Below are 21,953 nucleotides of genomic sequence, written 5' to 3'. Positions count from 1 at the left end.
TACAAGTTCTATAGGACATTCATCTAGCATTATTCTAAACTGCGCCACTTTTGTGCACGCTTGAATGCACCATTGTTGAGACTATTAAAAAAACTTAAATGTTAACAAAAATGGCAAAAAAACTCTTTCGTTCAGGTTTCTTTATTCTGCCACAAGAGTACATCATCGTCATACACATCAAGAACTAAATATCAAAAGGATGAAAAATAAAATTGAGAAAATAATCTTGAATTTATTTGAGCCTGGAAACCAAGTCACTTCTCCCAGAGAGAAAATATCTTACTGTCACCAGGACAACTAATTACAGTACAAAGATCACAAGATCATACTCAGATGTGATTGATCAGCAAGTGTGAAACTTCAATGGCACTTGTTTGAGATTCTCTCCTCCGTTCACACGAACCCTGTTGGTTAAACCTTTAAACAATATCGAGCCCAGGCATATTTTGTGATTTTTCTTTTTAAATGCATTAACACACACATACATATTATACACTGTATGTATATAGAGCACAGCATACACAGTAGCACTCATAAATGAAACAGTAAACAGCATGGCAACGATTCCACCTAACATTGGTCAAGTAAAACATTAAATTCAAAATTGTAGTGTTAAGATTTTAGAACATTAGTTGTAAGGTTCATCAGAGTGTTTCAAGTTGAGGAAGTCGTTTTTAAGACATAAGACCGTAAGAATGTGTGTCAAGGCAGCAGATTTTTCCTAAATTTAATCCTGCAGCTTCCCCTAGTTTTATCATTGATCGCTGGGGAACAAAGACACCATCAAATACTAGGCACACACTCAATTAAACAAAAGGCCAGGTGGCACAGGTACAAACAAAACCCACAAGCACAAAACCCGATTGGATCACACGGTTCAGAGAGGGGGAGAGCGGACGCGTGCATGACAGCCCAAAGCACAGACGTTTGGGGGGTTAGGGTTAATACAACAGCACAGCTAATCTGTTACTTTTTTTTTTTTTTAAATACAGCAAGATTGTCCACAACATTTGGTACCATTTTTTTAGGCAAACCTGCGGGTTTTCATACAACCCATTTATTTCTTCATGGTGGTTTTATATCTTTTTTTTTTGCATGAAAGAAACGTCAGAAACCAACAACAGCAACACATTGAATAGTAAAGACATTTTCTGATTTCAATTCCACTTGACAATAATTGTACACATGCAGTTGGAGTTGGAATGTCGCTTTTGAGAAAATCTCTTTTGTTGTTCAATTTTGCATTTGCACGGTTGTTCTCTCATGAAGTGCTCACTAGATTTCAATTTACGGTTGAGCACTAATCACGTTGCAATGGGCTCAATCTGATTTCCAGGGGACAAAAAATACAAATTAAATCATCCGAGAGATGTTTGTTTTTAATGTGCATTTTAGAACTAAGCTGTGTTGCTTCAAGAGCTATTTGGGCTCACTCGCTATCAAGGTTGAGTAGCCTCCACTGGCGAGTCAGACAAAAGGGGACCGCATTTAAGTAAAGACCAAGTGCTGCTCGTCCAACAGGCATCGGGTGAAGTTGTTGATTGGTCCAATGGCGCTGAGTGACATGGCGTTGTCCCGCCCCCAGAGCAGGTTGGGCCCAAAAACCACAGCCAGGTTGCTGTTGGTCATCTTATTCACTTCGCTGTTGACTGTTACCTGTTAACAGCACGGCATTACGTTTCGAAACTCAAAAGTATCATAATGATTTCATCCATGGTTATAAAATGCACCAAGACAGGTCAGCTGTATAAACTGGTTTAGCTTACCGATAGCTGGTCAAATATTACCTAAGCTTCCTATCGATTATGTGTTTTGGTATTTGCAAATTTGCCTGATTGCAGATTTTTATTTTTGGGATGAATACATTTCAATTTTGCTATTGAGTGCCTTGTTTGCAAACAGCAAGTTGGACACATTCAACAGTCGTACATTTAAAAGTTTGGAGAATGTATTTAAAAATAAAAAAAATAAAAAGTTACATTGGAGAAAAGCCAATATACCTGTGCCAGGAATGTGATTAGGTATCTGAGTGTGGCGTAGTTCTCCTCTGGCAGTGACTCCACCAGCGTCTTCATAACAGTCACCTGACTGTCACTGGGCACAGCTTGACATAAACCAACACGGCAGTTAGTGACAACTCCACACACACGCACTTACCCGGCGACATTTTGGAATGACGCATGGCGAACCCACAGGCAAAATTGACTATGTCATTATAGAGCTGGAAGGTCAGCAGTGGCTCGGGCAGTTCTCGCAGAAACGTCTTCAAGATCACGGCCGCCAAATGGACATCTTCCATCTCTTTGAAGTTGACCGTTTCGCCTGCAAAAAGGGCAAAGGCGTTCAAGACACCGTATGGAATGTGTTTTGTTTTCACGGCACCTTCCACCAGGTGTCATCTGCGTGTGCTGTGAAGTAAACTGTCGAGCAGTTGGTGAGAAACCTTAGAAAGGCAGCAGCTGTCAATGACAGGTGCTTTTTGAGAATGCATAGAATTAGGCCAAGTGCTCTTGAAGAGAGAATGTTTGATGAGTGCACGCAGTACCACCGGGAAATTACGTGTAACATTTATGAGTGTTTGAAACGATAAACTGATGAGATACAATCCATTGTGTCAAGCGTGCTACCTGAATTATATCGGAGTTGAACCTCCTTCACCAAAGTCACATTGGCGGAACGTCGGAAGATTCCCTCAATCTCCAGACCTGAGAAAAAACACAACTGTCGGACGGAAACAAAACCAACTCAAGCCGCCATGTAGTTTCGGGTGGTGTCGAAATCACCTTGCTCTGAAAGGAAGCTGATCGTGTCTCTCATCACCACAGGAACCGCGTCTCCGTCTGGATTTCTCTTCTGTAACCTGAGAGACGCATAGAGGCACGCTCCTTTTAACTGTAACGCCTTTGACACCCACAAGTGGTGTTTGCCACGAAAGACAAGAGGTGACTTGCAATTCAAGGGGGACCCCAAAGACCTGGTTGGGGAGAGGAGGACTCCGAGGAGGGGACATAGGAGGCAGTGAGGTTGGCTTCAGGGAGGCTCTCAACTTGTTGTCGTATCTGCACGGATGCACGCACGCCAGTCAGCTTTTGCGGTTATCAGATTTCATTCAAGGCAAGATGGGAATAACCAGCGCTTACTCTTTGACACGGGCTGGAATGATGAGCTGCTCACACTTGACCACGTCCTCCAGCTCACTCAGATAGCTCACGTAGTTGATTTTCCGTCCAAACTTAAAACTACACCCAAAAAGAAATAATAATCATTGTAAAATTGCTACAAACTTCCTTGACAAAGTTCAGCCAAGTACCTGATGATGGGTTTGAAGAGGATCAACAGGGTCTTTATGAACATGGTGGGATGGACAATATACAAGGCTTTGATGTTCTTCTTATACCTGGCATACAAAAACAACAAACACTACTAAGGGAGGGGGAAAAAAAAGACGTCCGAACAAACATGACTCAAAGATCAGATAGTCACGGCTGAGATCACTGGTGCGCGCACGCTAACTCACTTCCTGTCAAACTCCCTGTAAGCATCTCGCAGCCAGCTGAGAGACGGCTTGTTCTCGCTGGTCAGCCCGTGGTGGAAGTAGATCAGGGTGTAGTCGCTTTCAACATACTGGTCCAATGTTCCTTTCAGGTACCTGTAAGACAAAACCTGACCAGATCAAAAACATATCTATAAAAAAGAACAATTGGGAATACTGGTCCTGCCTTGACACAAACAATTGATCGTAACATTTAAACAACAACCAGTAATCTGTATTTTGATCCCGGCACCCCCAAACTCATCAAATATTGTTAAAAAAATTAATTCATCTTTCAACACGGTTGTCTAAACTGAAAATAAAAAAAAACACCAGCATGCTTTAGTTCCCTTTACCTTCTCTTGCTATCACATACACTTACATCAACACCACATTCAATCGCTTCTTTTATACGGTACAAAAAAAATGCAAATTATTTACACTGGCATTGATTAAAATGGTACGCCAGCAAGCAGCAGCCGTGCACAGCAAGTCTGCTGTGATGCCGAGTGCCCACGATGCAAAAAGCCTTTTAATATGTCATAAAGGCAAACCCCTCCTACACGACATCATCTTCACACACTCAAAATGGAGCTAACTCTATGTTTCATCCTTATTGTCTAAAGAATATCCAGGCAATACAGGTGTCCCTGTCAATTGCATTCTATAACCCCCCCCCCAAAAAAACAATTCTTAAATTCTTGATGCAGAATTAACTCAGGGTTTATGGAATGTGCAAAGAAATAAAGCTCATCCGATTTGGCAGTTGCTAGGCTGAAAAATCTACAGGAAAGATTTTGGTCTACTGGACTAATCCTCAAGCAAAGTGCCCAACTTCTGCCATACAATCAAGTTAAACTTACTGTCAACTATTTTTACAGTCCTAGCAGAAAACTCACATCAGCAGCTTGTGATGGTCCAGTTCGTGCTGGGGGGGCATCCTGCACGCGTTAAAGACAATCACTTTTCTGCCAAAGTTGTCGTCGCCTACAAGACGATAAGGGGAAAACAAACAGTGAGGACTGATAAGAGGATGAGGTCCGCAAAAGATGGCTGCCACCACTGACCGGCGACTTCGATGATTTGATGCCGGGCGATGTCATAGTAGGGATGGTCCCAGGGTAGGTGGGGGGAACTGGCATCAAACTGCTGAGAGATGTCAGTCTCTGACATAAACACACATGGACACGTCAGCAGTTTTAAAAAAAAGTTGATGATGATATGTATATCTCAAAACTCAAGCATTAACAGATAGATATTGATATTTATCTTTCCAACCTTGTTAAATAATTGTTGAAAATTACAAGTGAACAAAAGGCTCATTAATGGACTTGGCCACACTTTTCCAACGATACAGATAATGTGTTTTCATTTGACAGCAATTATGAATAGAGACGCAAGCAGGTACAAAACTGATTTAGGACGAGCTTCACTTTCTAGAAATGTCACTCACCTGACTTGCTGAGAGTCGATTCATCCGTCGGCCACTGCTGGTCCTCTAGAGTGGCCAGCTTGAGGTGGCCCAGTTGTGCCGTCGTCGGATCCTCGCTGAAATCCACAAGTAGCTCCGAAGACATTGCACACCGCAGGATGGCGCAGCACGCAAGCACTCAGATGACAGCACGTTTAAGACACACAGACACACTCAAACGCACGCTGTCCTGCAAGAGACAAGTGTTGTCTGTGAGATCCATACGGCCATGAATCACAGGCGGTCACGTTCATTTGACCTTTTCATTTATCCTACTTTATGTGCGATGTAATCTTGAGCAGTGTGGTTTTACGCCGCTGTAAACTACAACCATAATAATATACAACCCACAATGTTAAATCAACACCTCTTTGACCTTGCCAATAAAAACTAGGGCTGAACAAGAGAGTAGAATGGAATTTTCGAAGTGCAAAGACCTTAGTATGCGTATCTTAGTTATAAGTTGACAAGATAAAGGCACTGATTATTCTTCATTATTGACTTGCCATGTTTTCGCCACGTTTTGGTCGATTTTTTTGAAGTTGTTGTAGTGAAAGCTTGACTGAAAGTCAATGTTTAAAGAGTAGACAATCTTTCACATGACTTCAAGCTTTGTTTGCCTTACTTCTAGTATAAGCCTTAAATTATTATGGCAATATTGAATCAGTCAGTACTAACCCTGAAGTCTCCTACATTTTTTGTAAATGTAAAATTTAGAATCATTCGATTGTGCAGGTGTACAGACTGAAGTGGCCGACGATAAGATACTGTCCAATGCATTTTACTCTTGTCACATATCAACTTCAAACACTCATTACCAACACATGCATGCACATACATCCCCCCCAACCCCCACGCTGTACCCAGCCCCTAATGTGTGGCATAATGCTGGTTGACAGAGCGCTGCTTTAAATAAATGCTGTTACTAACCAACAGGCATAGGCCATGTCACCGCTGCTGGCCAACCACAAACGACCGCATTTGTGTAGTTGCTCACTCACACACCCCACACAAACAGCCAAACACACACACACACAGAGATAGCGAGTGATCACAGCTGTTAGCGCAATGACCAATGCAATTCAGGACATTTGCATTTTTCAGCCTGTAATGTATTCACATAGTTGTTTCCAAACAACAAACTGGAAAGAATACTTCAAATGATTATTAAGGCACATGACTTTTTCTACTGCCCATAATTTTGTCATCTGCAACAATCTTTCATTTGTGCCAGTTAAATCGAGTTTATAGAGCATTTTTTCTAGGGCATTTGAAGCATTCATTACCCATTGTCTCAGATTTTGGGCCTGTATGAAAAACTGGTGGGTATTTTTAACTAAACCTTGTTAGATCCCATTGTCCAATTTGAAAAATTCTTACATCATTGTACTGAGGTTAAAATGTTATATTTGGGGAAATATCAGTTAAAGGATGGTTATGAGAGCGCTTATGGAGTATGTGGGGAAACTTACTATCAATTGACTATAATTTTTAATGCAATTGGAGGAGGAGTCCATCCATGCAAGTTGTATTAGTAGAATAAGGCTAAATTCTCATTTCCAAACTGAAGTCAATCTTGGCTGCAGTCAAGACACATTTAAATCTGAATGAATTGCTTCAAGACATTTGTCCATCAGTTTTGTATGCTTCTCCTAATTAGGGATGCAAATAAGCTGAAGGCAAGAAGTGCAAAGAGCACACTGGTCTTCGTAAACGTCATTGATGGGGACTCTAAATAGACCATAAATATGAACGTGAGTGCGATTGGTTGTTTGCCTCGCCACTCCAAAGGGTAACTAGTTCTTTAGCCAAAGTCAACTCAACTGCAACCCAACAAGGACAAGGTTGGCTGGGTTCACGGATGTAGATACCTCGGGATACATCCCGTGCTAACATTGCATCCTGGTTACGTCACATTTTTGACAATGCATTTTTTAAAAAACGAAATTACAAGAAAGTGTCACGCTGTCACGCAAGAGCAGAAATGATCATATCAAGCAATTGGAATGACGCTGACGTCTACTTCCAGTGCAGAGGCTAATGAAGCTAACTTTAGCAGCCCTAGCTTGTAAACACAAGCGTAGCTACGGTATCATCCTCAAAATGCTATGACCATCGGTCCGGAAAACAAACACTAATACATCATTAACTCACAACCTCCCTAGTCACGTTTTCTTAAGATCGGAAATTATTTAGCTTAAAAAAAAATGATGATCGTCGCATATAATTGCCATGTAAACATAACAAAGCGCGCAAGGAACAGTGCGTCAAATCGCACACGATTACATCACGTTCATATTTAAACAATTACACAAAGGATACTTATCATAAAATGTAATTATATGGCGTTTTTATTCACCTGAAGAGCTTTGTGATGATTTATCTCGCAGCACTATGAACACACAAACAAGCAACGTTACACCTTTTCCGCTTTTACACTTTCAAAATAAATTAAATGGCGGTCTTCCGCTCCTTACCGTTGGGCATTTTCAAGATAAAAGTGATCTTATAAGTGTGGGTGCGACCCCTTGAGGTATGACTGGGAAATTACAATTCTTATGCTGCAATCGAGGAAAGGTGGAAATCGGAATTATCCCACTTGGATTGACTTCAAAATCATCACTTATCACCAGACCCCAAAACGTCACAACATTGCATCATGAGAGAGCACGCCATTTTCAACACTTTATTTGTAAAATAACAGCAACAATATTAATACTATTAGTATATTGATATTATTAATATTGATTAATATTAATATACCCACACGTACGGACTGATGGATAGTATAAATTGGGAGGAGGGGTACATTTTGACAGCAAAAAATGAAATGTGACTTATGCCCAGTCGCTTGCAATCAATCTTCCACATACATGAACGTGTGAGTACTGATTTGGTTATTAAAATATTATATGTTAAGTGACATAAATACTTATTTTTGAGAGATGTACTAAGGAGTTTGAGAAAGAAAATGCCTTTTGCAGGAGAACCTTGATATCCTACTCTTTGCACGAATGGTTTTGAGAAACACACACTGTTTTGAAAAATTTAATTGAGAAATGTAACAAAATGACTGTGAGCACGGGAAAATACTTGTGTGGGAAGACAAGAGCTGACATGAAGAAAGGGTAAGTCACATGAGCGTGATTTCCAATTTTTCCACATTCTAAGTTGTGCTGGTATTGAGTAACCGAAACGGTTGACACCGGTTAGCTGTTTAAAAAGAGGAGCAGCCTTTAGAAGCAACTGGAAGAAACATTTGTGTCTCACTAAGGTAATATAACATTTACATTTGCTCTTTAACGGCATAAATGATTGAATAGTAAATAAAATTAATGGCGTAAATGATTGAATACTAAATAAAATAAATACTGATAATGTTCAACTTAAATATGAACATGTTTAAAATGTTATACTTTTAAATATCTTTTAGGATGCTGGTGTATGACAAACCAAAAATGTTATGCTTGATTATACGTTTTTTTTAATTCCCTATTAACTGCCGCGGAACGTTTTACAATTGGAAATGTTTTAAAAATGACCCAAGCTGAACTTCCCATATAAATTTATTGCAAACTTCGCATTGTAGTAGACCTTACTTTGAGTTTATGCAATTTTTTTCTCGGTACTCGGTTTTTAAATGAACAAATGTGTTGCTTTAACCTGCACAATGTAAACTTTCAAATGAATTAATCAACATTTTCTTTTTCACTGTCAGCTTCATACCTTAGACTGTGGCTGAGGCTCCTTCCTCTTCTTATCAGTGCATGCGTTGTTGCTCTTGCAAACTGTAACCTAACCTTGCACAATTAGTTTTTACTTCTGCTTCATTATTCAGTAAATAATAGTAAGCGGCTGACCAAACAAAAAATAATATAAATGTTGGGAAAAAAGACCGTAGTCATAAGAAAAAAAAAGGAAGTATCCTGATTAACATAGTGTAGGAGTACTTACACATTTACCAGTCTTTTTATTTTTTTTCTTTAGAAAAAAATTAAGGTATCCGTGCTTCTACTTAAGTAGAGCACATTGCTACCTGATCTCCCTACGAAATGCATTTTGTCATCCAGCCATAAATCCTGAAGAGCATCCCTATCATGAACAAGTGTGTACAAGATGTGCCATTTTCAAATACTTTCTTATTTTCAATTTCCAGTTTCAGGTGTAACAATGAAAGCTGCGGTGTGTGCCGTTCTCCTCTTGCTGGCTTTTTCTCAAGGTATTGAACATGCTCCAGTGGCCATTAGATACTTTGCAAATAATAATTAAAAAAAAGTCAGCAGCATTCTCAAATTGAGAATAAATGAAAGAATGAAAACTCAGATGTGTCTGGCCACATTTTGATGTTGTTACATTTTGTTGTTTTTCTAGTTGAAGCACTGAGGTGCAACTACTGTTTCTCAAAAGGCAGCGATCTGTGTAATCCGACTAGCATCCAGACTTGTTCCAGATCTGCTGATGCCTGCGCTGCAGTTATCCTTCAAGGACTTCTAAGTAAACTTCTAAGTTCGGATTTGTAGATGCCAAAGGAAATTTAAGTGTGGTCAGAAATTGTGTGTGAATGCTGAGAGATGCTCTCAAGTGACTATGGCTATATCATTTATGACGACCCCTGTTGAGGTCTGACAGAATAATGAATTTTTTATTTTTTTTCATTTCATCGACCAACACTGAATGCATTGTATTTATTATTTCATAGTCATCTAATTCAGTTTATCTTGACTTCATTGCAGGCCAATCTTTCCGTCAGTGCATGAACATGGCTGTGTGTCAGGGCTACATCAAAACACCCGGCGCATTCGCTAATTGCTGCAGCACAGACCTCTGCAACTGAACGCCTTGACTAGCAGTCGCTATGCAAAACGCTGTTTGCTTTTTGCTCATCTCACATGCAAATAAAGGCTATTTTCTCCGAGTGCAAACAATCATTTCAAGTAGTTTGCTACCTCACGCCTAGTAAAGAGACTAGTTAGAAACAACTTAGTGTGATTTTTGCAGTAAATATATCAATTCTACACTCCGCCAGGTTTTTGTGCCTTAAAAAAATACACTAAGATTTATCATATTAAATTAGAAAGGAAAAAACACAATAATCATTGAAACAAGCAGATCCAAAGTAATAATGATAGAAATTTCCTGAATCGTATTGCCAACTGCATTAGTTGGATATACCCCACACCAGATTGGCACCCCACAAACTTTACCAACTAGGTCTGAAAATCTAACAATAACCACTTCATGGCATCACTCACATGCATCAGTTCATGAGGCCCATGCGATCCACCCCATGCAGCAAATAGTTGGATGGACCTTTTTCAGTTACTTTAAGGATTTTGAAATAATACTAATTCAGTCGTACATTAGGTGACGTTTTTTTGTGAATGACCAGAACCCAAAGAAACCTTACTTGACATTTGGTGACGGCAATCCTAGTACTACGCACTCCAATAAACAGCATGGAGAGAACCAACCGTCTTGTTTTATGAGGTGAACCACATTGACTGGGGCTTCCCCTAATAGCGAGACCCCGGGAAACATGGTGGAAACAACCATCTGGAGCCTGGAGCTTGGGATTCCCATCAACATTTACGATTTGTGTATTACATGCACGGCGGTCCTGAGGTACTCTAAGACATTTCAATGCTACAAATTCGATTCATACAACTTGAGTCGCCCATCTTTGATAATCTCTCTGAATGTGTTGCGGATCTGATTCTTTCTAGTTCGGGTCAAGGGTAAAACATTATTCCATGTTTTTGTCATAACACATTTTTAATTTTCAGCCTCAGCCCTCTAATGAGCAAATGCATTTTATGATACTGTTCATATGTCTCCCTCATTAAGCCAAAGACAAGTGTTGTAAAACACGTGCTAGTGGAATCCCAGCATGAGAGCGCAAGTCTGAAGAAGCAAGGCAACGTTGGCTCTTCGTAAACACAGCGGGACGTTCGGCAGCTCAAGCGAGCCTCATATTATGCCCCTGACCTGCAGAGGATTTCCTCAGATTTTCCAATGCATCATTTTCCTTCTTGCCTCTGGGTGAGGAAACTGGTGCGATCTTGATATGTTTGCAATTATTCCGTAAAATCCATTAATGAAAATATTTGGCAGCTTCCAGTTAACATCACTGATGGGATTCCCTACAAAATGGCCACAGAATGTAAACTTGGCTGCATTGTGGAAAAAAAAAAGTTCCACCTGTGTGTTTTTAAACAGTAAATCCACCCAACACATCCTGCCATTTAGCAGAAGAGGTGTGAGAAGGTTTTCACAGCTCAACAGCAAACAGCTGCAAACAACATGGCAGAAGTTTTACAAAACATGCAACAGCAATAAGACTTGTTTTTTTTTTCTTTTCGTGTTGTACCCTCATTCATTATTTTGGTTCATTATTTTGATCCAGCAGATTGGGTTGATTTGGGTGCTCCTCATAATCTTCCACATGCAGCCTTTGAATATCGGAAGTTGATACACGTGAATTTTTATCGCTCGCTCGTGCAACCCTTTTGGCAGCTATGCAAAAATGCCTGCTCTAGGAGTTTGGTGATTTTCATCAGTGGTGGCAGTCGCAGGACCTGGTGATGACTCGTTAAGAAATTGATAAAACAACATATGACAGCAAATCATTTTGGTCCACAGATTGCAAGTGGTCCACATAATTGTGTGTAAATGGATTCAGATACTTGGATGGGCATCCCTTGGTGAAATGTACACACCTCCTGCATATATGGCACTCCTCCCCCAGCTATAAATTTTTCCTCGAACTGAGCTTCTATCAAACGACTCTGTCGCTGCTCCCTCACAAACAGAATGCAGGCTGCTATGCCACATAGGAACCTGCTCGTGCTCCTCTTTGTCTCTGGTGTATGTACCAAAAAGCTCCTTCAAGGTTCCAACCATGACAGCAAGGATGGGATGGCCTGGCTTGAGACTTTCCCGAGGGCGAGATGCATGTCCCGCTGCTTGAGTTTGCACAGCGTGGCAACACTGCAGGTAAACTCAGTTTCCCTATTAAAAAAAAAAAGAAGTGATTGTCGATCTCCATTCAGTCCTTTTGTTGTGTGAATTTGTAAATTGCATTTTTGCAGTGTTTTGTTTTATCTTTTGTGTTTAAATTATTTGGACACAACGATGATAACTACAACGCCTGGTCAAGTTTTATCTATATATATTTAAAATTATTTTATTCATGATTTTTTTAAAATCAATGTTAAATTGATTGTTTCAACCAATCAAACCATTCGAGAATGATCGGCATCTCTGTGGCTCATCACCTTCTCAAACTGGATGATGCAGCCAGTGCTCCATCATTATGTGTTAAACTTTTTTATTATTGTGTTTCATTCAGCAAAAAATGTGTCAAAGGGTTCAAGTTATCAAAATTAAAATATATAATGTAATTTAGGCAAACATGACGTTAGGCCCTGTTATATGTGCTCATTGGCATAGTTTTGTTTTTATTAATTCACTCACCAGCGAGTTTGTAACAAAACACTCAAAATATGATTGAAATCACAATCTGGCGATAACTTTAACCCCCCCGAAAAAAAAAGTTCCAGGGAACCATCATTAGTGACCTATATGAACAACCTCATTTTCCTTTTAATCAGACCTACCATTTTTTTCTGAATAAGTGACACATTCATACAAACTCTGTAGAAAGTTAAACCCTTCTATCATGTTAATGATTAGATATTGTGTTAATGATTCGCTCTGCAATACAGTGAGGGGTGTGAAATTTAGTCTTCCAATAAAGTCTCTATTTGTCTCCTTTCAGAACAATGGATCATTATTCTGGTGTCGTAGTCATAAAGAGTGCGCAAAGGTAGGTTATTTTTTTTACGCAATACATTTTATTTCATGCAACTTGTCGGCCGTCTATGCCATTTGAGATTAGCGCATATGAGGTCATTCAGAAAAATAATTTAGTTACAGACATTAAAAAAAAAACTATTCTAAGAATATCTATTTTAATGTTCATTTTGAATTAGAGGGACAAACATTGAATGAATTCAAGTTAAAAAATGTATTTGAATAAGATATGTTTATAAGGGAGTGTATGGATTGTGGGGGTGGTCTTGAACATCACACCCCCAATGGAGGTGGGGTTAACCATATTTCCATTTTTTTTAAATTATGATCGTTTAATTCGTTTTTTTTTTTTTATTTCTACTCGGACACCTGGCATTACTTCAAAACCAAAATTCTTACTATTAAAAAGTACTCTGCACTTTGGTAAGGAAAATGATCTCACCGATTGACTCAAATATCTTCTGAAAAATTCATTTGATGTAAAAAAAAAAATACTCTGGTCTTCCGCCCAAGGGTACTCTACATGAGTCATGTCTACCCTGGCTAGAGCTAATGTGCAATTTCCTCTTTGCGAATACAAATGTAGACTCCTATTCCACACTGTTCAATAGACTAACGTCAAGTGGGAGCAGTCGTCAAACTCAGCCCAACAGTTCCCCCTTTAACTTGAGGGAAAGATGATTGATATCATCTGGGAATGGGGCAGAAAAGGAAGCATCGCTGGGACTTGCAGAGGCAGGGACTGCACAAGAAGTGGCAATGTCACTCTGTATTAGCGAGGCAATTTCTTTTCGAGGCCCACAAGGGAAGATGAGAGATGGCGAGCCGAGCGTCGCTTTGTCAATTGGCCAGCACTGTACTTGATATATGCAACTATGAGACAACAAATTGTGATGTTACCTAAAGTAGTGTTTAAAAACATTTTACAAGGAGCACATAGAAAAAAACTTAGTTCTCCCAGACAAATGATTAACATTCAAATATCATATCATGGTAGGCCTAATTATTCATTATTCAGCAGGTTTCATTGGTAAGAGGTTTAATATTATTGTCAAGCACAGTAATGTTTTTAAATTATACTCCTTCCCACTTCTTTGCAGGCATGGGAATATGATTTATGGTTTCTTTTTTGGTTATATTTCGCTTGCTACTCTTTTAGTTTACATATATATATATATATATATATATCATTTGTGTACCCTAATATTTTTTTCACATGTTTTGAAATAAACGGAAAAAAAACCCGTTTTGCACAGTTTGAATGAAATGTAAATGTACAGTAAGTTAAAGAGAACTATAATGTGTATAAAACCTTTTTAACTCTAACAAAAGTGCAATCCTTTCATGTGCCACTACGGTAAGAGAAATCATGTTTGGGACATTTATGTTCTTTGTTAGTGGGCACAGCGTTTGGTTTTAATTTTTGAATAACTGTATCAGTAGTCAATCAAATGTTTCAACAAGGAAATGAGGGATGTGGACACAATCAACATTCTTTTGGAAGGTGTACATTTCTCATGTTCTAATCAATTACTATCATTGAGTCACCCACCTACATTTTTGTTGAAAATGTCAGCTTTTCAAATGCAAATGTGTTAATTATGTGATATTTTTACCAGTTTGGCACTTTCTATTGCCACTCCCCCGTGGTGAGGACTAACTGGCAGTCTTGCACTTATCTGTGACTCTAATTGAAATATATACTTTTGTGGAACAGCTTTGTCGATTGTTCCGGTGACTTTTAAATTGCTCCATGGGGATGAATGAAGTGGCTCGGAATGAATCTAGTTGAAACTAATCATGGGAACATGGCAGTGAATAAAAAAAAGAATAAAAGCTCTCTCACTACGCTCTTTGAAGGCAAGTTAACCAAAACTAATCTGAGGCGACTTTCTATCATGATTACACACAACCGATGGCAAATCTGTACCCAGCAATGTTTCTTAAAAATAGATCCATTTATCATACACGTTGTGCGAAAATGAGAATGAAAAAAAGAATGCATTTTTTTAATCAGAATGAAACTTAACAATAAACATGCAGAATGCAATTTGTTTTTGCGATTATTTATTGATTTGTTGTGTGGACTAAAGTTAAGCATGCAAATCGTATTTGCTCAGAAGTGGTCAATGTTCAGTCTGTTCATAACTCCACGCAATGTTTCTTGATTTCTCTTCATTCAAGGTTATCAAACTGACTTTAGTCCAATAAAGAGTTGAGATGTGAAAGAAAACCTTCCAAAATGATTGGAGTTCAGTTCATCAAGTCTTCTTGAAAATGTTTTCCCACCTTTTCAAATAACTATCATTCATCCGCGTGTTAGCCTTGGACTGGGAAAAAAAAGAGACAAAAACTACCCTTCACCAAAACCAAGATATGTATGTCATTATTCCACAGCAATGAATTTCTTTTCAATGTAATAAATCACTGCATTATGAACCCATGTACCGTACATTCCGGACTATAAGCCGCGCCTTTTTTCCAAAATTTTGAACCCTGCGGCTTATAGTCAGGTGCGGCTTATAGTCCGGAATTTACGGTATATATGTGAGTCAACATTCACAGACATACCAATTCACTGAAAAACTAAATGTACACTAATTCAACCTGCCTCTAAAATTAATATTTCACCCTCTTCTCTTCAACAGTGCCTGAATCCCTGTCTAGACGCTTGGTCCACAAAAAGCAAGAGCAATTGCAAAGAGTCATGTGAGGTAGTTGCATTCTAACCATGTTTTATCTTTTAAGGACACAAAAGTCTTGAAATGGTAGATGATGTAGTGCTTGTCCCGTTATTTATTCAAGAAATTGTTTCCCGTGGGCCACTGGGAATGTGTGGCCAGCTGTGAGTTCCTCCAGACGTTGATGAAGGTGAAGCAAGGTGGCTGTCCACCTCCGAACAGGGCCACTGGCTTCGCGGCTGCCTGCGTGGACAGCTGTGATCGCGATGCACAATGTCCAGCTCAGAAGAAGTGCTGCTCCAACGACTGCGGTCACACATGCCAGTCTCCACAAGACCTTTACAAGGGTGAGTGTGACAAACCTGGATGGACCATCAAGTGGAGACCCCTGTACTTTTACCGCTGATTGACGGCTACCATTAATCTGCCAGGGGCTCCTCTGAAACCAAGAAAGGAAATGAACTTTGAGGAGGTTCTCCCTGGCCATCTGGAGGTGCACTGGTCTTGCAGGTTCAATATCTCAGCTGAGCCTGTGGTCTACATCCTGCAGACAAGGTGGAACTTTGGCATTCAACCCAATGATGATGCTGCTGTTTCCTGGCATGTGGTTACACAGGTTAGTAGGCCCCTTATCCACATGAGGTGTCATGTTGTGTACAACGACTACATGTTGTTGTTAAAGCCCAACACCATTCTTGCTACTTGGTAGACCACAGAGCACAAATCCCGTTTGAACGACATCCGACCTGGCCGCTGGTACCAGTTCAGAGTTGCAGCTGTCAATTCTCAGGGAACTCGAGGTTTCACCACTCCTAGTCGACACGTTCGTTCCAGCAGAGGTCAGCAACAGCCCTGAAATCATAACCCTACTTTGAAACCCTACTTCAAAACCCTAAGCCGAGTTTGATAAGCCTCTTCAAAATTCGAACCCTTTTTTGAAAATCTACTTTGAAACCTGAACCCTCATTTGAAATCCTAACCTTAGTTTTAAACCCCAATTTGAAAGCCCAATCCTAATTAAAACTCTAATTTAAAACCCTCACCCTAATCTAAAAGCTAACATTGGAGGTATCCTTTGCAACTCTGCATTCTTTTCCGGAGTGTCTTGTGACTCAACATCTCCATCCTCAGAGCCGTCTCGTCCTCCCGCACCAACTGAGCTAAAAGCGACCAACATAACCTTTGCTTCGGTCGACTCGGTGAGAGTCACACTACACTGGAGCATGCCTGAAGACCCCGATGTCCCTGTTCACCACTACAGGGTCAGCTGGAGCTGGACTGCTATTGGTCAACCCTCCGTTTCCTCCTTAGCCAAGAGGAGGAAACTAGTCAGTGAGGTAAGGGACGCTGAGATCACTTTGGTTCTGAAAATGGAGGAATAACATCACGAGGTCTTGCGAACTCTTCTATACAGAGGTGGGCCGTCCTAGAGGGCATGCGGTCCAACCGGACGTATTCCGTGAAAGTACAGGCTGTATCCTATTGGAAACAAATCCAGCTGAAAGGACCTCGAGCTATCGTACACTTCAGCACTCTGCTCAGTATGTACAATGTGTGTCATTGGATCATTGTGTGGCTCAATGTTTGAGCTTTTTATCTGTTCTAAAGATGCAAAGGCCCAATTAAAATCCTCCGCGGCTGACAGCATTCATGTGGGGATACCGTTCTTTCAAAATGGAAAGCTTCAGGTTCACATTTACTGGCAGAGCAGCACAGGTATGGAAGAGTGCATGCTTCATTTTACCAGTGCAGATGTGCCAAACGTTATCATTGAAAGAAAGCCAAAATGATTTGTAGCAATAAATATTTGGGATAAAAATTTCACAATAAATTCACTCGGGCACGTTTACAGTTTTGGATGAAATTAAGAGACCGAAATAAAACATGGACTCTTTTGGCATTTTGATTTTCTGCATATTAATGTTTGAAATGCCAATATTTGCATTTAGAATGTGGGAGTCGAATTTGACAGCAGGTGAGGAATACAATGAAAATGTTCATTGTAGTACCTATTAAGCCCACGAGAAGATTGCATTTTTTGTGTGAAAAATGATTGTGCTTATTTTATGTTATTTAAAAAGTTTAAATCATTTAAATACCGTAATTTTCGGACTATAAGTCGCACCGGAGTATAAGTCGCACCAGCCATAAAATGCCCCAAAAAGTGGAAAAAAAACATATATATTGAGTCGCTCCTGAGTATAAGTCGCCCCCCCACCCAAACTATGAAAAAAACCCCGCGACTTATAGTCCGAAAATTACGGTAATCATTTTTTAAAAATCATTTCATGAATTTCCCGTCTTATTCATTGCCTAGACCCTTCAGTTGAATACTACAAAATCCAGTGGGTGCCAGAGTATTGTGAGCACAAACAAAACGCAGTGAGAGAGAAGATCAACACACAGGTTGCATAACATTTTTCAAATTTGATAAATGTTGAAAAAAATGATTTGGTTTCCAGTTGGCATTTCAATGTGGCTCTCCAGTGATGCTTGAGCATTACATGGAACTTTGAGTCCAGTTGGCTTTGGAAATGCATTTAGCCAACTGCTGTAACTGAATGTTGCCTGTTGGCTTGATCCCAGGAAACCTTCGCCACCCTGCAGGGTTTGCTCTTCTCCTGTAAATACAAAGTCTTACTGCAGCCTGTCAGCAGGACCAGTCGGCCGCTATCCAGGAGCATCTGTTTCCGTACGCCTTCCTGTTCTGCCGTCCAAGCCAAGAGTCCAAAACCCATGGCCTGTCATGGAGAAAGACGTGAGGGAACTTTCTGTTTGAAGCATATAGCAAGCATCAGTTGTAATTTTGATTTTTATCACATGAATCTGTTCATGCAGTGACTCCTCGGACGGCTTTGATTGAGCCAACCAACCTGACTGTTTCCTTCAAGCTACGTGACGGTAACCTATCTGCCATGTTTAACTGGGATGTGTCAGCTGGACCATCTCAACGTCACCTAACTGGCTATCAGGTGACTCTGGTGGAGATCCCGTCAACCAGCCAATATGACCAATCCCAGATCTTAACCCCGGTTAGTGTTTGTAAAAACAGGGGTCATTCCAGATTGGAGGACTTTTTCTGCACCCTCAATGAAACTTTAAATAATCCATGCACAGCATACAGAAACATGCACTTTTGTGGATTATTGTTGTCTTAAAACCAGTTAGCATAGCGATTAACACAGCTCGCATGCGCAAAAAAATTAAAATTGGCATTAATTCACAACCCTGTTTACATAATTAGGGTAATGAATTTAGTATTTCCATTAATAAAATTGTGCTCATTCAATTGGAGTTTATTAATCCAGCAATATTTTACTACATATGTTGACTTCATTTGTTGTGTATATAATATGACAATATATTTAATACAAATTTGACTCTTAATGGTTGATAAGTCAAATTATGTGATGGTTTATTAAAGACGTAGCAAATAAAATATTTAAAATAAATAATTTTTGGGGGAACAATTGTATCCACCAATTCTGGAATGACTCATGCAAAATTTTGCTTTGCTTGCTATCCACCTTTCGTGTTTACTGTTTTCACACACAGGACATTAATGTTCTGGAAGTTTTTGACCTACACCCTGGCAGTGTCTACAAGGTGGATGTCCAGGCCCTCACTGCAGATGGTGAAAGTCCAGCCATCAGCAGAACCTTCCAGACTCCAGGATTCCAACATGTGTTCAGGCATAGAAAATATGAGTGATAATCCAGCAAGATGGGCAACATGGCAGCAATTAGCCAGTCACTGACCTGACAACCAAAACTAATGCAGGACATAGTCTCCCTACTTTTAAGGGTGACCTTAAGTATAAGCTCCAGAAATGCAACAGTCAAATAATTTTTTCCTTCCATTTTTCCAAGTTGAATAGCTTATATCGTAAAACGGTGAATGATAGTTCATGTTAATTATTTCTAAGTTGTGTAAATTATGTACATAATATTTTCCATCTAGATGTGTCCACTAAACAATGAGATAGCTATTGTACAGATTCAGTATACAACCAAATAAATCCTATGCCCACGTTTAGTGCATGCATTCTAGGATTTGCCGCTTTTTCTTATTTTGCCCCGAGGATTGTTCCGCCCGTGTCCTTGGTGCACCGAGTCAATGCAGTGAAAGGATTGCAACAGGCTTCATTGACTTGCATGTGCACGCCACACAAGTTTTGGGCAACATTGATTCTCTTGCATCAGCTCGGTCTACTGTATGATACAATAGGGTCAGTGGTCCTAATTTTTCCTTCTTTCTGGTGATTTGTATTCTAAGGCTGATCCTGCACCTGTGGGATGTGCAGTCTCAACTCTCCAGCACTAAAATAGAAAGATGACCCACAAAGGAGGTTCATGCTGAAATCAATCATTTTAAAGCACATGTCAAAGTGCTTTTTAAAGGAACAGAACCTCCACAAGCTTTTCTGGAAAACACACATGGATCAAGAAAAATAATCACATTAAAATGTGTTTAATGAAACTACACAGACAGGAGAGCAAATTTGGGGGCTCTCAACTAAATTGTGTATGCGGCCCAAAAACACAGCAGCCAAATCGCGTTGTGGACACCTGACTGCTAATTTGTTCTGTCGGCTACACACACACACACATGCACAGACACACACACACACACTCCTTTTTCATCCGCCGGGAGGCAGTGTTGCTGTCTCAATTGAAACGTTTCTCGTTTAAAAATTGATTAAAAGGGGTAATAAATGATAACATACGATTTAATTGTTTCACTTCTGCTGTGCCAAATTGCTTAACACCTTCAAAAACACAGACATTTTGTCTTCCCTCTTTCTATCTTTCTTCCAGTACATTTGAGTGCGTATTCTACTTGAGAAATTACAGTAGTCCACATCTATATGTTGATGTTTAGATGTCCCTGATGCTTTTGATGGTTTGTTTCTTATTCTGGTGTCTTGATTCTGGTGACATTATGAAATGTCCTGAGCAGTCACGAGGCAGACAACATATTTATTTATTTCCATATTTCTATTCACATTACATTGATGACATGTAACTATGTTGACGGTATCATAATTATGTTAGAATATGAAATACTTACAATGTTGAATTTAGTGAATTGAAGCTTAATCCTGAAAATGCAATTAACCCCCTTGTCACCTACCTGCCAGAGGATAATCCCAACTGGCTTTTTGAGTGACACATTATTGCAGAGGTAGTTTAGGTTGAATAGAAAAAAAACAGTGTACTTCCTTTTCAGGGCCATGCCAGTCACAATTTCCAGTGTATACACTTCATATCTGGGGATTACTTGCTATTTCAGTGAGTTTAAATGATATCTGACAGAAGGTGCCTGAGGTGAAGATTTGCCCATTTTCGACGCTCCACCTCATTTACCTTCATCCCTAAAACATTCAGACATTGTTGTTGGAGTTAGTATCTTATATTTTAAATATCTTACTTTGCTTGAGCTAAGGGCTGATGGTAAATGTATTTTGCTTCTCTTTAGTTCACTATTTTTGTTTTCACGCCATGTTGTCACCTACAGAGGTTTTAACAGAGTCACAATTAGAAAGTACATATGGCTTTTTGGTTTGCTTTATTTTCCTGTTTTTATTGATGGATATATTTAACTGGAGATAATCAAATGAAATTCTATCACTAGTAAAATAAAGTGGAAAACCAAAAAAGAAAAACCTTTTGGTTGTTAAGGCAGCTGATTTTGGCTCTGCTGTATCATGTTAGCACCGTCTGTAGCATTGACTGAAGTTTTGAAATGTCCAAGTGAAAATTGAATGAATTACAAACTGAAAGAAGCTCAAAAAGGGGTGGGAAGGAATTTAAGGGGAGATCTATCACAATAACATAAGATGAGCAGAACCCCAGCAAGGATACCTAAGGGACAATAAGCTGCATAATTAGCCTGCCAAACCACTTGACAAACTGCAGATCATTAAGTGCCTCTGTCCTTATGATCAATATCCATTTATCTAAGTGCAACAACAACAATGTTGTCTTTACCTTTTAGGAGAAAATGTGCACATTTAAGACCCAAATTTAAGCATTCAATGAAGTGTTGTAAAGTTTTAGCATAGGAATTCACAAAAACACTTGTACACATTTCATTGTTTCATAGTGACACATGAAATGCACAAAAGCCTTGCGATACGTGTTTAATTCATTGCGTTACCATCCTTTGAATCAAAAATAATTGCAAACATTTTTTTATATCTATAATATTGTATAGTATTTCTCTGCTTCAATTTGTTGAGTGTTATCTTTCTACGTGTGTTGTTTCACTTTGAATGTTCAACTAATCATTGTTTGAATAGTTATGACACTGATGTTTTACTCTATGGCATTTCTCTTATGTGTTTGCATTAAGCTAGCAGACAAACACAAACTTGTGGGGTTGAATTAAATGGACAACGTGCAGTTCTCTTAGCTGTATTTTTTTTCCTTTTGACAGGAATCTTTAACTGGGAGTG

General features: G+C 39.4%; 3 protein-coding genes across 4 annotated transcripts; 2 read left to right on the top strand and 1 right to left on the bottom strand.

The window, feature by feature from the left end:
- Nucleotides 1-125: 125 nt before the first annotated feature.
- On the bottom strand, nt 126-7,482 carry arhgap1 (Rho GTPase activating protein 1). Its single transcript, XM_061270490.1, has 13 exons — nt 7,363-7,482; nt 4,986-5,193; nt 4,600-4,698; nt 4,432-4,519; nt 3,518-3,649; nt 3,311-3,397; nt 3,141-3,239; nt 2,952-3,059; nt 2,784-2,860; nt 2,628-2,705; nt 2,194-2,322; nt 2,001-2,104; nt 126-1,656 (listed from the first exon to the last, which is right to left on the bottom strand). Exons 2-13 carry the CDS (start codon nt 5,107-5,109, stop codon nt 1,489-1,491), a joined length of 1,293 nt encoding a protein of 430 aa, XP_061126474.1. The 5' UTR covers nt 5,110-5,193; nt 7,363-7,482; the 3' UTR covers nt 126-1,488.
- Nucleotides 7,483-8,125: 643 nt separating this feature from the next.
- On the top strand, nt 8,126-9,918 carry si:dkeyp-80c12.8 (uncharacterized protein LOC107963954 homolog). Of its 2 annotated transcripts, none has more exons than XM_061270503.1 (4): nt 8,126-8,277; nt 9,160-9,222; nt 9,375-9,497; nt 9,737-9,918. In XM_061270503.1, exons 2-4 carry the CDS (start codon nt 9,174-9,176, stop codon nt 9,835-9,837), a joined length of 273 nt encoding a protein of 90 aa, XP_061126487.1. In that variant the 5' UTR covers nt 8,126-8,277; nt 9,160-9,173; the 3' UTR covers nt 9,838-9,918. The 2 variants fall into 2 exon arrangements, with proteins under 2 accessions (XP_061126487.1, XP_061126495.1); XM_061270511.1 differs by having other exon boundaries at nt 8,174-8,277; nt 9,166-9,222.
- Nucleotides 9,919-12,510: 2,592 nt separating this feature from the next.
- LOC133150270 (anosmin-1-like) lies at nt 12,511-21,885 on the top strand. Its single transcript, XM_061272694.1, has 12 exons — nt 12,511-12,828; nt 15,464-15,529; nt 15,621-15,843; nt 15,928-16,112; nt 16,206-16,335; nt 16,628-16,833; nt 16,911-17,037; nt 17,105-17,212; nt 17,814-17,902; nt 18,083-18,254; nt 18,335-18,528; nt 19,052-21,885. Exons 1-12 carry the CDS (start codon nt 12,682-12,684, stop codon nt 19,205-19,207), a joined length of 1,803 nt encoding a protein of 600 aa, XP_061128678.1. The 5' UTR covers nt 12,511-12,681; the 3' UTR covers nt 19,208-21,885.
- The last annotated feature ends 68 nt before the right edge of the window (nt 21,886-21,953 follow it).

The sequence above is a fragment of the Syngnathus typhle genome, linkage group LG2 (assembly GCF_033458585.1).
Source record: "Syngnathus typhle isolate RoL2023-S1 ecotype Sweden linkage group LG2, RoL_Styp_1.0, whole genome shotgun sequence".
Lineage (NCBI taxonomy): Eukaryota > Metazoa > Chordata > Actinopteri > Syngnathiformes > Syngnathidae > Syngnathus > Syngnathus typhle.
Note: the sequence above shows the minus strand (reverse complement) of the source record. Positions and strands in the feature narration are given on the sequence as shown.